This window comes from Echiichthys vipera (assembly GCF_963691815.1).
Source record: "Echiichthys vipera genome assembly, chromosome: 18".
NCBI classification, from domain to species: Eukaryota; Metazoa; Chordata; class Actinopteri; order Perciformes; family Trachinidae; genus Echiichthys; species Echiichthys vipera.
In genome coordinates, this window is record NC_139843.1 from 11,581,399 (window position 1) to 11,596,731 (window position 15,333).

Below are 15,333 nucleotides of genomic sequence, written 5' to 3' on the forward strand. Positions count from 1 at the left end.
CGTTGAAGCAGGCCAACTTCTGTGTAAACACTGGACTCACTGAGGTGAGGTTTTATAGAAACAACCAAAAGAAGCAGTGGAGTAGGATGAAGCATGGAGAACATGCTGCTAAATGAGGAAGTTGTGTGCGACATGTGTTAAAGAGCAACTTCAAACAAGGTGTGGACCTGATTGGTCAGACATTGCTTGGAGTTCATGAGAAAACGGCTCCACTCTCATTTTCCAAGTGTAAAAGTTACTGTGGTGTGATAAGTATGCTTGCAGCAACAGTTAATACATATAATAAAATGGAAAAAAAGTGCTGGTGGAATGAAAGATTTATCCCCTAACAGACACATTTATGGGGATCCTGGCAAAGGTTGTTTAAGTGTTTGTAGCACCTCACACCAAAAAATGGTTAGGTTACAGAAATGATCTCATGTATCATTCAGTGATACCATCATTTATTCCTTTTGCCAACTATTTAAACATCCTCTTCCTTCCTATTGAAGCTCAGTTAATATTCATTCAAATCAAATCAAATCAACCTTTATTAATATGGCGCTTTTCATACAGGAAAGTATCGCAAAGTGCCTTACAGAGATGTACAGAAAAAGAGAAACATCAAATAAAATCAGGAGAAGAAAGTTAAAAGAACCCTACCCTACCACAATCATGCACAGAGACATACACAAATATATATACGTTCATTCACACATTCACATAAACACACACAGCCACGCTGACACACAGACACAAACACTCACACCTACACAAACACTAGCTGTCACTACAGAGACATGGCCGGGCAGCGAGACCTGAGGTACAGAGGAGTCTAGAGGAAGCTACCTTTGGGGGGGCCAACCACACTGGGAGAGGTCCCAGTCCAAGGTCACAGGGAGCACCGCCACAGAGACCACCCAAACCCAGGCAGACAGGAGCCTCCGCACCAAAGTGCAGAGCCCTCTAGCTGCCCGGGCCGGAACTGTCCACGCCAGACCAGAGACACTCCCAAACTGGCAGGCCCCCTGAAGAAACACTGGAGATTAAAAACTGTTGCCTAAAACAGTAAAGGGTTAAAATATGGAGGCTAAAAACACGAGGGACTAAAACATAATAGCATAAAACCATAGAGGCTAAAACATGAACTAGAAAATAAAAGCATAAGAGCATGAGACATGAGGCCATAAAAATAAATAAAAGCATGAAGGCTAAAACACAGAGATTAAAACAGTAAAAAAGGATAAAAAGTGCTCTGATTAGCACTGCCTAAAAGAAATCGATTAACTAAAAGCCTGGTTAAAAAGATGGGTCTTAAGCCTCTTTTTAAAAACCTCAGCAGTCTCCGCGACCCTGAGGCTCTCCGGAAGGCTGTTCCACAGTCGGGGCCCATAACAACTGTGCTTTTTTCAACTTACCTGTGGTATGGTTAAAAGGCCGGTGCCGGAGGACCTCAGGGTCTGCGGCGGCCGATAAGGTTAAAGCAAATCCGATAGGTAAGAGGGCCCAAGACCGTTAAGACACTTAAAAAGTGAGCAATGAGTAAAATCTCTGTTTTGTCCTGGTTAAGCTGTAGGAAATTTCCTGCCATCCATGTCTTGATATCTAAAATGCAGTTAAAAAGGACATCAATAGGCCCTGTGTCATCAGGAGACACGGCGATATACAGTTGCATATCGTCAGCATAACTATGAAAGCTGATGCCGTGCCTCCTGATGACGTCCCCAAGGGGAAGCATGTAAAGATTAAAAAGAGTTGGACCTAAAATTGACCCTTGGGGAACACCACACTTTATTTTGTGGCTTTCTGAGGAACATGTATCCATACTTACAAAGAAGTGTCGATCTGTGAGGTAAGAAATGAACCAGTTAAGAACAGTACCAGAGAGGCCGACCAGGTTCTTCAGTCTATCTAATAAAATGTGATGGTCTACTGTATCGAAGGCGGCGGTTAGATCCAGTAGTACCAAGACTGTGAGTTCATTGTTATCCAAGTTGCACCTGATGTCGTTTAAAATCTTTAAAAGGGCTGTCTCTGTACTGTGGTTCGCCCTGAAACCAGACTGACACTTCTCAAAAATGTTGTTTGCAATTAAAAAGTAATTTACTTGATTGAAAACAAGTTTTTCCAAAATTTTACTTAAAAATGGTAAGTTGGATACAGGCCGATAGTTATTAAAGATGTTGGGATCTAAATTGCTCTTCTTCAGAAGGGGCTTCACCACCGCCGTTTAAAAGGAGGCGGGGAAGACCCCCGTCTGAAGAGAGCAATTGACCATGTATAAAAGCTGATCCTCAAAGAATCCACAAAGTGTTTTGAAAAACGGTGTGGGAATCGGATCTAATAGGCAGGTTGTGGACTTCACTTGGGAGAGGACTCGACCGAGTGTCCCCGCATCAACCAGGGCAAAACTCTCCAGTGTTTCTTCGGGTGAAATCAATAATCCAGGTGTGTCAACATTGGAAATCTGTTGGGGTAAAAGACTTGATCTGATGTCATCAGATCGAGTTTTTATTTCTGAAGTTACCCCAATGTTAAGCAGTTTATAGCATAATAATAGTCCAAAAAAATTGCAAACTCAGAATCGCAGAAACTGCTGATTTTAATTGTGATAAACTGAATTTAAAGGGCTTAAAGTTGTATTACATTTAAGCAAATACACCAAGGTTAAACCATGGTTCATTAACAAGTGAGCAATGTCCTAAAATCCTAAAATCCACAAACGCCCTCATAATCAATGCAGCTGGCTAAAGATTGACAAGCATGAGGGATGAGTTGGGATATTAAGAGTCCCTAACGCTCCTCCTTCAAGTGTTCTTGCCTTCGTGGATATAGTGGGAAGTTCTGTGAAGTTGGTAAATACAATTCTCTCACTGTCCTAAATTAAAAAACCCACATTGTTAAAAAGGTCCCATATTGTAAACAGTGAGAGTTCCATGTCTTTTTTTAATTTCAAATGCAGGTCTAAATGCTATATAGATACTGTGAAAGTATCAAATGGTTCAGTCCACAGAGAAATGCACACAGCCGGAGAGCAGACTAGGATTTTTTGGGGAGGGCTCTATAGAGACAGGTGGTAAAACAGAACATTTCTGACAGAGGGTGAATTCAGGTATCAGACAGTATAGCTGCGTTTCAGTAGTTGTTCAACACGCCCTCCTTCACTTCCCCTAAGCCCTTGGAATTATGTAGCAGCACACATCACATGGAGGCCACTTGGAAAGCAGAGGGAAACTGGACGGGATGACCAGTTTCCTGCCAGTGACCTGCCCTCGTTCACTTCAGCCCAAACTATCATGGATCCACCATCAGGTGCAGGTTTAAAGCTCTACTGCTTCTTACAAATAATCACAAATACCTTTAGACCCTTTTTAATGAGATGAAGGTGTTTTCTACGGATGATTGCCGTACGCCTGCACCGTCTGCACTTTGTCAACAGCTGCATCATCTTTGATTCAGAAACTTCTGTTTGTGATCTGTATCATGATTATCATCATTACAGATAATGTTAAGAAGAAACCACACAAGTCTAGTATAGACATATAAACTAAAATAAGTAGACTAAATATTTACGGCAACTAGTCATTTTTCAGTAAAACGGGTAAAATCAATGATCCAGGTGTGTCAACATTGGAAATCTGTTGGGGTAAAAGACTCGATCTGATGTCATTGATTTTATTTCTGAAGTTCCCCCAATGAAAAGCAGTTTATAGCATAATAATAGTCCAAAAAAATTGCCAACTCAAAAGAATCGCAGAAACTGCTGATTTTAATTGTGATAAACTGAATTTAAAGGGCTTAAAGTTGCATTACATTTAAGCAAATACGCCAAGGTTAAACCATGGTACATTAACAATTTCCTTTTCAAAACGTAGGATCAGAAAATGTTTGACACTCTGGGGATAGAGTGAGAGCTTTCTCAAACTTGTGACAAATTGCCTCATATGTATTAGTGTTTTAACTCTTGTGTAACCCAGAGAAATAGAATGAAAGTAGAATGGACATTCCCATTCTAATCAGCAGTATGGTCAGACGGCGGCCATTTTAATGTGTACTGTTGCCATCGCAAAGAATTGTGACCGTTGAAGCAGGCCAACTTCTGTGTAAACACTGGACTCACTGAGGTGAGGTTTTATAGAAACAACCAAAAGAAGCAGTAGAGTAGGATAAAGCATGGAGAACACGCTGCTAAATGAGTAAAATGTAACAGTGTCAGACTTTATCCGCATTCTCTTGTCACAGCGTAAGAAAGACAATTATGGTCGGATCATTGTAGAAGGCTGGGAGGAGACGGACAAGCTGGTGAGCCAACTAACCAGCCTGCGATACACTTCACAGTTTACAGTCCCAGTGATGTCCGGTATCATTTTATTTTACACTAGTCAAATGACCACAGCAGACAGTTCAATGTCCATTTTGCTCTCATTCTATTCCTAAAGCACCTTTCACACAACGCAAGCCTGACATTTAGAGGAGCTGTATGTGAGAACACAAATGTCCGAATCAGTTGGATCTAACAACAGACTTTACAGCGCCAGCTCCGTAGTTCAATGTTTGTGTAAGGTCTGACTGAGTGTCTGAATGTGTGAGAATCCACAGCATGCAGGAGTTTTGGTGATGTTTCTATCATGCGGCTGGTGCAAAACCGGAAGAAAAACAAACATCAGACAATGATGGAGAAGGGTGATTTACACAAACCCTGGACAGACAATGAGATCTGCGACCTTCTGTCAGTCAGGGTTGATGCAGGAATTTTCAGACAAATTCGAGGAATGCCAGGAGACCATTGTTTGCGACCAATTTACGATCCGCCTACATGCCAGTGGTTTAATCTGTGTTATATCCTGCTTCCTGCAAACTATACCAGGCACCACCCTTTGCCTAAACCAAACAGAGTATGTCCCTGTAGGTGAGAATTTACGATCTCAAGTTGTGTGCTACATGTGTGAAAGAGAAACTTCAAACAAGGTGTGGACCTGATTGGTCAGACATTGCTTGGAGTTCATGAGAAAATGGCTCCACTCTCATTTTCCAAGTGTAAAAGTTACTGTGGTGTGATAAGTATGCTTGCAGCAACAGTTAATACATATAATAAAATGGAAAAAAAGTGCTGGTGGAATGAAAGATTTATCCCCTAACAGACACATTTATGGGGATCCTGGCAAAGGTTGTTGAAGTATTTGTAGCACCTCACACCACACAGAGCAATACCAAGTGATCTTCCCAAAATACATATGTCTAGTTACATTGACAACATTTATGAGAACAACATGTTTTGTCCTTAACCCGCATGTTGCAATGGTCAAACGCACTCTTTGCATTCCTTGTGGCCCAGCCAACATTTGCCATTCATCTTCAACTTTCACACAGTCTAGTTAGCATATATTTGAGAATATTTCATACAGTGATGTAGAATGCAGTATACTAGGAGGATTTAAGGACTCTCAACCACCATTCTTTTCTTCCTTTCCCCCTTATCCCCCAAAACAAACCCCACAATGCTCCTTAGCTGTAAATATTTACCTACTTTATTGGTTACATTAAATGGTTAGGTTACAGAAATGATCTCATGTATCATTCAGTGATACCATCATGTATCCCTTTTGCCAACTATTTAAACATCCTCTTCCTACAGATTGAAGCTCAGTTAATATTCATTCCCCCAATGTAAAGCAGTTTATAGTATAATAATAGTCCAAAAAACTTTCCAGCTCAAAAGAATCGCGGAAACTGCTGATTTTAATTGTGATAAACTTAATTTAAAGGGCTTAAAGTTGCATTACATTTAAGCAAATACACCAAGGTTAAACCATGGTACATTAACAAGTGAGCAAGGTCCTAAAATCCTAAAATCCACAAACGCCCTCATAATCAATGCAGCTGGCTAAAGATTGACAAGTATGAGGGATGAGTTGCTATATAAAGGGCATTTTTAGGCTAAAACTGAAGCTGTGGATCTTCAGTCCTCCACATCGTGCTGTTACACACAGAACCATGCTGACTGCAGGGGTCCTGCTCATAAGCCTGGGCGTACTAAGCGTTCAGGGACAGGGCATGATGGTAAGTTTCTCAATATCGTTGTGAATTATTCAGCAGAGGATGAATTTGTTTTGACTCATAAGAAAGAAAACAAGAACTTACTGATTGGTTCTCTGCTGTGATTTTGTCATTTCAGCCGGATGACATGTGTAAGAATCTCTTCTACAGTCCATCCATCTGTCATCTCCATATTTATTTCCTATATAAGATTTCAAATCTTGATGTTTTTTATTTGTCTTTTGGCTATTTGTTTCATATTTTTAAGATATTTTATATATTTATTTTACATAAAATATATAGTTTAATCTTCAGGTGAGATGTAATGGTGGTGGATTGTGAATTTCATGCAAAATGTGGTATTTCAGTTGTTTTAACACCTTCAACACCACCTTGTTTATCCTACTAGAGTAGATAGTATGAGATAATTCTTTTTCATGCTTAAACCATTTCCAATTAACTTAGGAGCATATCTTTGGTAAACAAGTGATTTCAAGTGATGCTTTTGCATGATTCTTTGTGGAGGAACACAGTTTTACAGATCTGTCTATTAAATAAATGACAAAATTGTATGAATTTCATAAATCAAAGAAAGTCCTGAGTTGTACAGCTTTACTTTAAAGTGCTCCAACCACATAGGTGCACTGAAGTTAGTTTTCTCTGATTCCCTTTAATAGATCACTCATTTTGATGAAAGCCTGTGCAAACTGCGTTTTGCAACAAACCTCCATTGTTTAAACAGCTCTCTGTTCTTGGCAGACATAGACTATGGATATGAATACGACTACGCCACCGATGTCCCCGGCACTTCGTTCAATGTCAACGATTGGCTGTTTGACCTCCTGGATGAGCCCAGTGAGTGGCCTGGAAAGCTCTGATTGTACATCGTGTCTCCGTCTTACCTCTCAACATGTAAACATATAATCTATCCCTCCTTCTCCAGCTGCTTGTGATCCTGACCCTTGCTTTAATGGCGCTTCGTGCATAAGTTCATCTGCTACAGAATTTACATGCGCATGTCAGGAGCCTTATTTTGGGAAGAGGTGTCAGAAAGGTAGGAATTCAACTTTTTTTGTTGCAATATTCCAACTTATTTTTGTAGTTCATTTGAGTTGGCAGTTGTGGTTGTGTCACAATGTCTATTTTGCATTAATGTTTATGCATGAGGTTGCCATGTGGCTAACTTACTTTTTAATAACTTTTTTTTTTACTATTAAGTGAGAAATGTTTGCGAGAATGTCAAATGTGGTCGTGGTGACTGTGTCGTCAATCTAAAGAAACCTCCATTTTATGAGTGCAAGTGCAGACTTCCCCAACAAGGCCCCGACTGCAAGTCAGGTGAGTATCTTATACCAGTTATTTTACAAAATTTGAAAATGTGACAAAGTGAGTACCTTGAATTACCAAATGGGAAAATGTGGTGGCCACTCTTCTTCTTGCCACAGCCCTGCTGTTAAACTATTCAAATATTTGTCTTGTCTGAATCAGTGCCAACGTCTGCCTGTGAACCCAATCCCTGCCAGAATGGAGGCTCTTGCATAAAAGGGAACCGCCGCATACGCTGTGCTTGTCCTGATGGATATACTGGGAAGTTCTGTGATATGGGTAAAGACTACAAATGAAAAAAAACACTTTGTCCTCAGCAGTTTATAGTTTATATAACACCTTGTAATTTTCAGCTCCACTGCAAGTAAAACAATGAATGATTCTATTTGTATTTTGGATATTAAAAAAATATATATATTATATTATATAATATATATTAAAAATATTCCACTCCTGTGTATTTTTGAGATTTAGAGCTCACATCAAAATTCTTCTTTCACAATGTTCTTGTACAGCTCCTAATGACTGCTATGTGGGAAATGGAGAGACATACAGGGGTGTTGCCAGTATGACAGAAGAGGGACGGGAGTGCCTGGACTGGAATTCATATTTTGTTTTGTTACACGGGGAGGATCCTTTCACCACATACCCAGACTTTACTGGACTGGACTATAACAACCACTGCAGGTATAGTCAAATTATATTTTCAGTGTATATTGTTTGGATGTTGTATTCTATATATATATATTTGTTTTACATTTTTAATCCATTATGTGTAGCATTTATTTAATTATAGCATCTTGGAAATGATTCTGTCCATGTCAGTTTGCAGAAAGATGAGACAACCCCAATGAAAATTCAATCAGTTGTTTTCAGCCAGTTCATTTGAGTCAGAAACATTCAAATTATGATTATCTGTATGTTAAATGACTAAAGCAGTGCACGTGCCTGTTATGGGCATGGCCATTCAGAATGGGCCAATGCTCTTATGGTCACTTGCAGCGTTCTTGAGCAGTCATCGGATTGACTTCACACTCAGTCGATACACTTGTATGTGGGCAGTTGATTGAATGAACGGTTCTTGATAAATGCGAAGCACAGTCATTCATGCTTAAAATACACAGACCCTTAATAGCTGGATGATGCTGCTAAAGCACTTTCTTTTGGCCAAATGGCACCAAAATTGTCATGGCCACTCACAACACGTTCCCCACACGTGGTTGCAATAACAAAGTTTTCAGGAGATGTCCGTTTTTGCTCACACCATTTGACCAAAGCTGGGGTCCAGCTATAGCAAAACTGTATGGAGTATCCAAATCCTTTTCTAGCTTGGTCCAAATGTTGTTGAAGTAGTTGCAAAAAAAATCTCAAAATGACAGGATATTGATCTAGATGCAAATAGCCATGGTCTATATGGAAAGATTTGTCTGGATCTACCAGATTCAGAAAAAAAGTTTATATATTTGTTTTGTTTCTGAGACTTACAGTTTAAAGTTTACAGTTTAAAACATAACCATTAGGTCCCCTGCAATACACCAGTCAAGTTTGAAGTAGATCGATATGCCAAAGACAGACACAGAGATTGGTTGCCATATACTTAATTTATAATCAATATTAGTTCAAATGTCAACAACCAATCTATGTCACTAAATCTCGATGTTCAGGCAGAATGACTGTCTATTAAAGGATGTCAACTATTTCAATTCACATCATAACTCCATAAAATGTCTTTCTGTAATCTAATTATTTAGTCTACGGTTTTAGGAACCCAGATGGGGATGACAAGCCATGGTGCTTTTTTAAAAAGGGAAGTACACTGCAGTGGGACTACTGCAAAGTTAAGAAATGCTCTGAAGGTGATCTCTCTCTCTCTCTCTCTCACACACACACACACACACACACACACACAAACACACACACACAGACACACACACACACACACACGCACACGCACACGCACACGCACACGCACACGCACACACACACACCACACACACACACGCACACGCGCACACACACACACACACACACACACACACACACACACACACACACACACACACACACACACACACACACACACACATAATACATGTACTGTATGCCAGCACTCTACTCACTCTTCTAACGTTCCACAGCTGCTACTGCACCCACACCGACCATCATACCAGTGCCAGGCTCTGCCCAGTTCACACAGTGTGGAAAATCCCAATCTCTTCGCAATGACAGGATTTATGGGGGTAGCAAGTCTTTCCCCGGCGCCCACCCTTGGCAGGTGTCTGTGCAGACCAAACCCAAAGGCACCTCCTTTGCGTATAGACACATGTGCGGTGGCATCCTGATCTCGTCCTGCTGGGTCCTCACTGCTACCCACTGCATGTAGGTATTAGGTCATTTGTTGGCCATTTCAACATTCTACTAAAAGCTAACTTTAAAAAAAAAAAACAACAACACTTTTTTCAGTGACTCTGATAAAGATTTCCAAGTGGTGATGGGAGGAGTGAACGTAGACAAAAAGGAGGAAATGGACCAGACCATTCCAGTGATAGAAACGATTGTTCACGAGAACTACACACGAACTGAAAGTGCTATATACAACGACATTGGTTTGTCACATTTATCAAATATAATATCAATTTCCACCCTGGATAAACTATACACCATAGAAAAGGATATGCAGATTTTGCCAGTGTGAAGTGTTTTTTACTTTGATTAGATCATTTCATATCTTTACTATTTCTGATAATGTATTAGGAAAAGTGATTTGATTACACATCAAATGATTCATATCACTCCCTGTATGTGCCCATTTCCTGTTCAGCTCTGCTTAAACTGCAATCCACTGATGGCCCTTACTGCGCCAATGAAACCCGCTTTGTGAAGGCAGCTTGTCTACCGGACCAGGTCTTCCCAGCTGGAAAAGAGTGTGTGATCTCCGGATGGGGAGCCACCGAAACACGTAATTAACTATGAATTCATGTACAGATTATTTCAGTAAAATTTATATGCAGTTGCATTTCCGTAAAAAAATCAGCGACTTGTAGAAACAGAATGGTCTAAAGCACTGGTTATCAAACTGTGGTCCTTGCACCACTGGTGGTGCTCAAACTCTCTCTGGTGGTACATTTATAGAAATCTCCAAAATAAAAAAAAAAGGAAACAATTACTAAATTAATATAATACTAAGAAAATGCTTAAACTTTTAGGATCCTCGAAATGTAATTTAAAATAAGTTTAGGATTTCCTGCCATATTTTTTTTTCCAAACCACTTCCACTTTTTTTTTACCAAAAATGTACCGCCCCTTTGCAACCCTATCTGTAATAGGTTACCTACAGTGTCTTAACCACATTTCAAGAATGGGAGATAACTGGAAGATAGGAAATCAATGACACCTCTTGGTATGTTTGATCAAATAGTTCAGTCATGTAATTAGAGCCGAATTAGCAGCTCAAATGTGATTGAAGAGAGTGCAGAGGTAAAATGATTGGCTTAAAAACACTGACATGTCAGTTCTGATGCTGCCCCTTCCTTCAGCGTGGCTGTGGCTAAAGACATAATCTTCTGATTAGGAATAAACCTTCCTGTCTGTAGTAATAGCGTAGACCTGCACTACTGTACTTTAACATTGACCTTAGTGGTGGGACTTGAGAGAGCCTGATTTTAACTGAGTTGGTTCGTCATTTACAAAGTTTGAGAACCACTGGTCTAAATTAATGCAGCAGAGGCCAAGATATCCCAACATTTAGTCTGTAACATAGGTAATCACTCACATCTTTCAAACTCTACATCTCCAGTTTGTAACACATTTTTTCTGTTATGAATTTCAAGTCCAACTTTAATTCGAAACTGATATAACCCTGATGACATCAATATGACAACATCTGGGTTATTCTGACACAAGACAGTTCCCTTCAGAGCCATAGAAGACATGATGCAACATTTTTACAGGCTGTTGTTGTCATGACAGGTTACACGTCTTTTTTTAAACTTTATTTTACACATGATTTTATATTTTTCACATTTTTACTTGTCAAAGTAGGAAAAGCAGAGTCATTAACAATGGCTCTGTTCTATTCAGTGGCGTACCAAGGCAGCGCCTGGCTCCGATGCAAGTTGGTCAAAGTGGGCCGACGCATCAGAATCAGAACATAACACATTAGTTGTGTCAGTAGGAAAAGAAAGAAATGAAAGTATACAGCTTTAAAAACATAACAACCAGCAACAGTGAAATGCACTGCACCGTTGATGCCTACATAAAATATAAAACAGGCACCGTAGAAGAGAAGCAAGTCATTACAGCAAGGCAAAGCTAGTGACAGGCTAGCCTACAAAATCTGGTGTCTGAACTAGCCTCGCAAGATCAGGATGGGCTCCATTGTATTTCACTCCCAGATCAATCGAGAAGGTTGCCCAAGCGACCGAACCAATCAGCGTTGGTTTCGAGGTGGCTTGAAGTGTTAAGCAATGGCGGCTTCCACAGATGAGATAAGCGCAGCTATCGAGCAAGCCGCTAGCTAACGTTTTTCTCCTCTTGGATCATTCTGTTGGAATATGGTCCGGGCACCTGGAATTGTGCCTTTTACCCGTAAATTCACGTTACACAAACGGCAAATATCCTTTACCGACATGTTGTTTACTTTGCCTTGACACTCTTTTAGTATGTCAAACGCTTCGTTGATCTGATTGGTGGATTTGGCCTGTCCATCACAAGCAAAGGTGATGATAGACAGATTATTTATCCAGTCAGCAAACTGTATTTCTGCCTCTTCCCAAAAGATCTCCAATGGAGAGTTCCCAGATGGATATGCAGAGCAAATGCGAATCATGCAAGTCAATCCAGCTGGCAAAGTCAGGTTATGTCAGAACACCATGACAGATGAAACTTTTCGATGACAACACATCTTCACACACATGAAACTTTTTGAATCTTTTTGTTGACACACCTTCATACAGATGAAACTTTTTAGTGATGGCGCACCTTCACACACCTGAAACTTTTTGAATCTCTTTGTTGACACACCTTCATACAGATGAAACTTTTTAGTGACGGCGCACCTTCACACACCTGAAACTTTTTGAATCTTTTTGTTGACACACACCTTCATACAAATTAAACTCTTTGTGCACCTTCACACAGATGAAACTTTTTGGTGACGGCATACCTTCACACACGAAATGTGTGAATGAATGTGTGCAAATAGCTGCTATTAACACTAAACAGAAAAAAAGGTGTAGGTCAATTATTATTAAAATGTATAATAAATAAGTTCTGCTTACAGGCTTTTTTTTTCTTGTGAGAAGCAGTGAAATAGCACCGACTTCCCCAAAGCTTGCAGCGATGAGATGCAGTTTTTGTCTACGATCAACGTCTGGGCTCTTGGGTGGTTTTAACTTTGTCGAACACCCCCAGAATGACAGGAGTTGCCTCGGAAATGCTGAAGCTATCCACAGATGAGATAAGCGCAGCTATCGAGCAAGCCGCTAGCTAACGTTTTTCTCCTCTTGGATCATTCTGTTGGAATATGGTCCGGGCACCTGGAATTGTGCCTTTTACCCGTAAATTCACGTTACACAAACGGCAAATATCCTTTACCGACATGTTGTTTACTTTGCCTTGACACTCTTTTAGTATGTCAAACGCTTCGTTGATCTGATTGGTGGATTTGGCCTGTCCATCACAAGCAAAGGTGATGATAGACAGATGATTTATCCAGTCAGCAAACTGTATTTCTGCCTCTTCCCAAAAGATCTCCAATGGAGAGTTCCCAGATGGATATGCAGAGCAAATGCGAATCATGCAAGTCAATCCAGCTGGCAAAGTCAGGTTATGTCAGAACACCATGACAGATGAAACTTTTCGATGACAACACATCTTCACACACATGAAACTTTTTGAATCTTTTTGTTGACACACCTTCATACAGATGAAACTTTTTAGTGATGGCGCACCTTCACACACCTGAAACTTTTTGAATCTTTTTGTTGACACACACCTTCATACAAATTAAACTCTTTGTGCACCTTCACACAGATGAAACTTTTTGGTGACGGCATACCTTCACACACGAAATGTGTGAATGAATGTGTGCAAATAGCTGCTATTAACACTAAACAGAAAAAAAGGTGTAGGTCAATTATTATTAAAATGTATAATAAATAAGTTCTGCTTACAGGCTTTTTTTTTCTTGTGAGAAGCAGTGAAATAGCACCGACTTCCCCAAAGCTTGCAGCGATGAGATGCAGTTTTTGTCTACGATCAACGTCTGGGCTCTTGGGTGGTTTTAACTTTGTCGAACACCCCCAGAATGACAGGAGTTGCCTCGGAAATGCTGAAGCTATGTCATCTTTGTAAATATGACTTGCTTGCTCAAAAAGTTCAGCATTTCTTGCAGTGCATTGTTTTTCAAGCTGAAGAAGTTTGCATGTGTCCACTGTTGTGTCCTCAAACCTGTGAATCTGTGAGCAAGAACAGTCCCACAAAAAATAGGACTCTACGTCTGCTAAACGTTCGCCTTGATAAAAGTTCATCAAATGTGCTTTCTGTCATAAGTAGGCAAGCAGACCACAAGTATCCAAACGCAGTTCAAATACTTACTATTTAGAAACAGGCTAGCAGGCAGTAAAGTAAGTGGTAACAAAGCTTCCATGTCGTAACGCTGACAAAAGAACAGAGGAAGTGAAATTTTCTTCATTTATCCTTATTATCTAAAAATGTATTCCGTAAGATTTTCATCTAGTCAACTGTATTTTAAATTACCATTTTATATTACTAATTAATATCTATCAAAGAGTGAGTTAAAACAATAGTGATTGATCATATGACCCACTAATGAAAGCACTTGAACTTACCTCGTTGCCGAGTATTACAATTTGAGTGTCTGTGGTGACATTCCCTCTCTAAATGTAAATACGCCACCTTGTTAGTGACACTGCTGACAACGGTTGGTCTGCGGGTGGAGCTCACAACTGCCGGTTATGCTGCGTTTTATTGTAATCGGAAATCGGGACCGGAAGTAGAGAGGTGAATGTGTGGCAATATAGTTTAAAAAAGAGCAAAAAAAAAAAAAAGTCAACACACAGAGACCGTGAATGTGACAAGATGGGGGTCTCTGAAAGAACAGGCTCGCCTGCAGTTACATCTTACCACCAAAGAGGAAGATAGAAACAATTTTTCAACATCTCAAATATTAAGGATTATGACTTTAAGCTCAATTTAGTATTATAACATAGAGAAACATAGCCTGCTATTCAAGTGTCCAACATGCCCAGTTGCGCTACGATTAATCTTATATGCGCCTGTGCTTTCCTGTGAAATGGAAAAATGCTTTTGTGAAAAGGTCCATTTAGTTCATTGTGTTACTTGCTTTCATTTAAAATTGCTTTCACCTCCTTTTTTCAGAGTCGTACAGCAGCCAGCTGTTGAATGCTCGTATTTTCCTGATCGCTGATGAGCGATGCAAAGCTCCTCACATCTATGGAAGTGCACTGGACAACAGCATGTTGTGTGCAGGGATCATGCAGGGAGGCATCGACACCTGTCAGGTGTGTATGTTTATGAATGTGAAGAATCTGCATGAAAGGACTGTAACTACATTCACATGGCAGCCTTCATTGGTATTAAAGTCAACAATTCGTATCAAAGGTGATCCACACTGGAGTATTATATATTTTAGATACCCTTTTTGGTATCACTCTTGTGTTACACGTGTAAGATGCATTAATCCTTTCCCCAGTGTCCCTCTACAGGAAGATTTATATCCTTTACTTGATCTTTCTAACTCTATAGGGCGACTCAGGTGGACCCTTGGTGTGTGAGAACAATGGCACAAGCTATGTCGTCGGTGTGGTGAGCTGGGGTGCCGGCTGCGCTAAGAGGAACAAGCCAGGTGTCTACGCCAACGTCCACGCGTTTACTAGCTGGATCGAAAACAAGATGAAATAAACTGCAATTCAGTAGTTAGAAAAATATTGTTTATGTTGGGAGGAAAAA

The 15,333-nt window shown here is 40.1% G+C and overlaps 1 protein-coding gene across 1 annotated transcript; it reads left to right on the plus strand.

The window, feature by feature from the left end:
* Positions 1 to 5,973: 5,973 nt before the first annotated feature.
* LOC310960513 (hyaluronan-binding protein 2-like) lies at positions 5,974 to 15,285 on the plus strand (the record flags this gene model as incomplete). The annotated part of the gene is made up of 10 exons (XM_083932226.1): positions 5,974 to 6,039; positions 6,155 to 6,167; positions 6,775 to 6,870; positions 7,234 to 7,353; positions 7,504 to 7,620; positions 9,480 to 9,720; positions 9,805 to 9,947; positions 10,163 to 10,300; positions 14,743 to 14,885; positions 15,130 to 15,285. The coding sequence occupies 10 exons, from the start codon at positions 5,974 to 5,976 to the stop codon at positions 15,283 to 15,285; spliced, it is 1,233 nt and encodes a 410-aa protein (XP_083788352.1).
* Between the last annotated feature and the right edge of the window lie 48 nt (positions 15,286 to 15,333).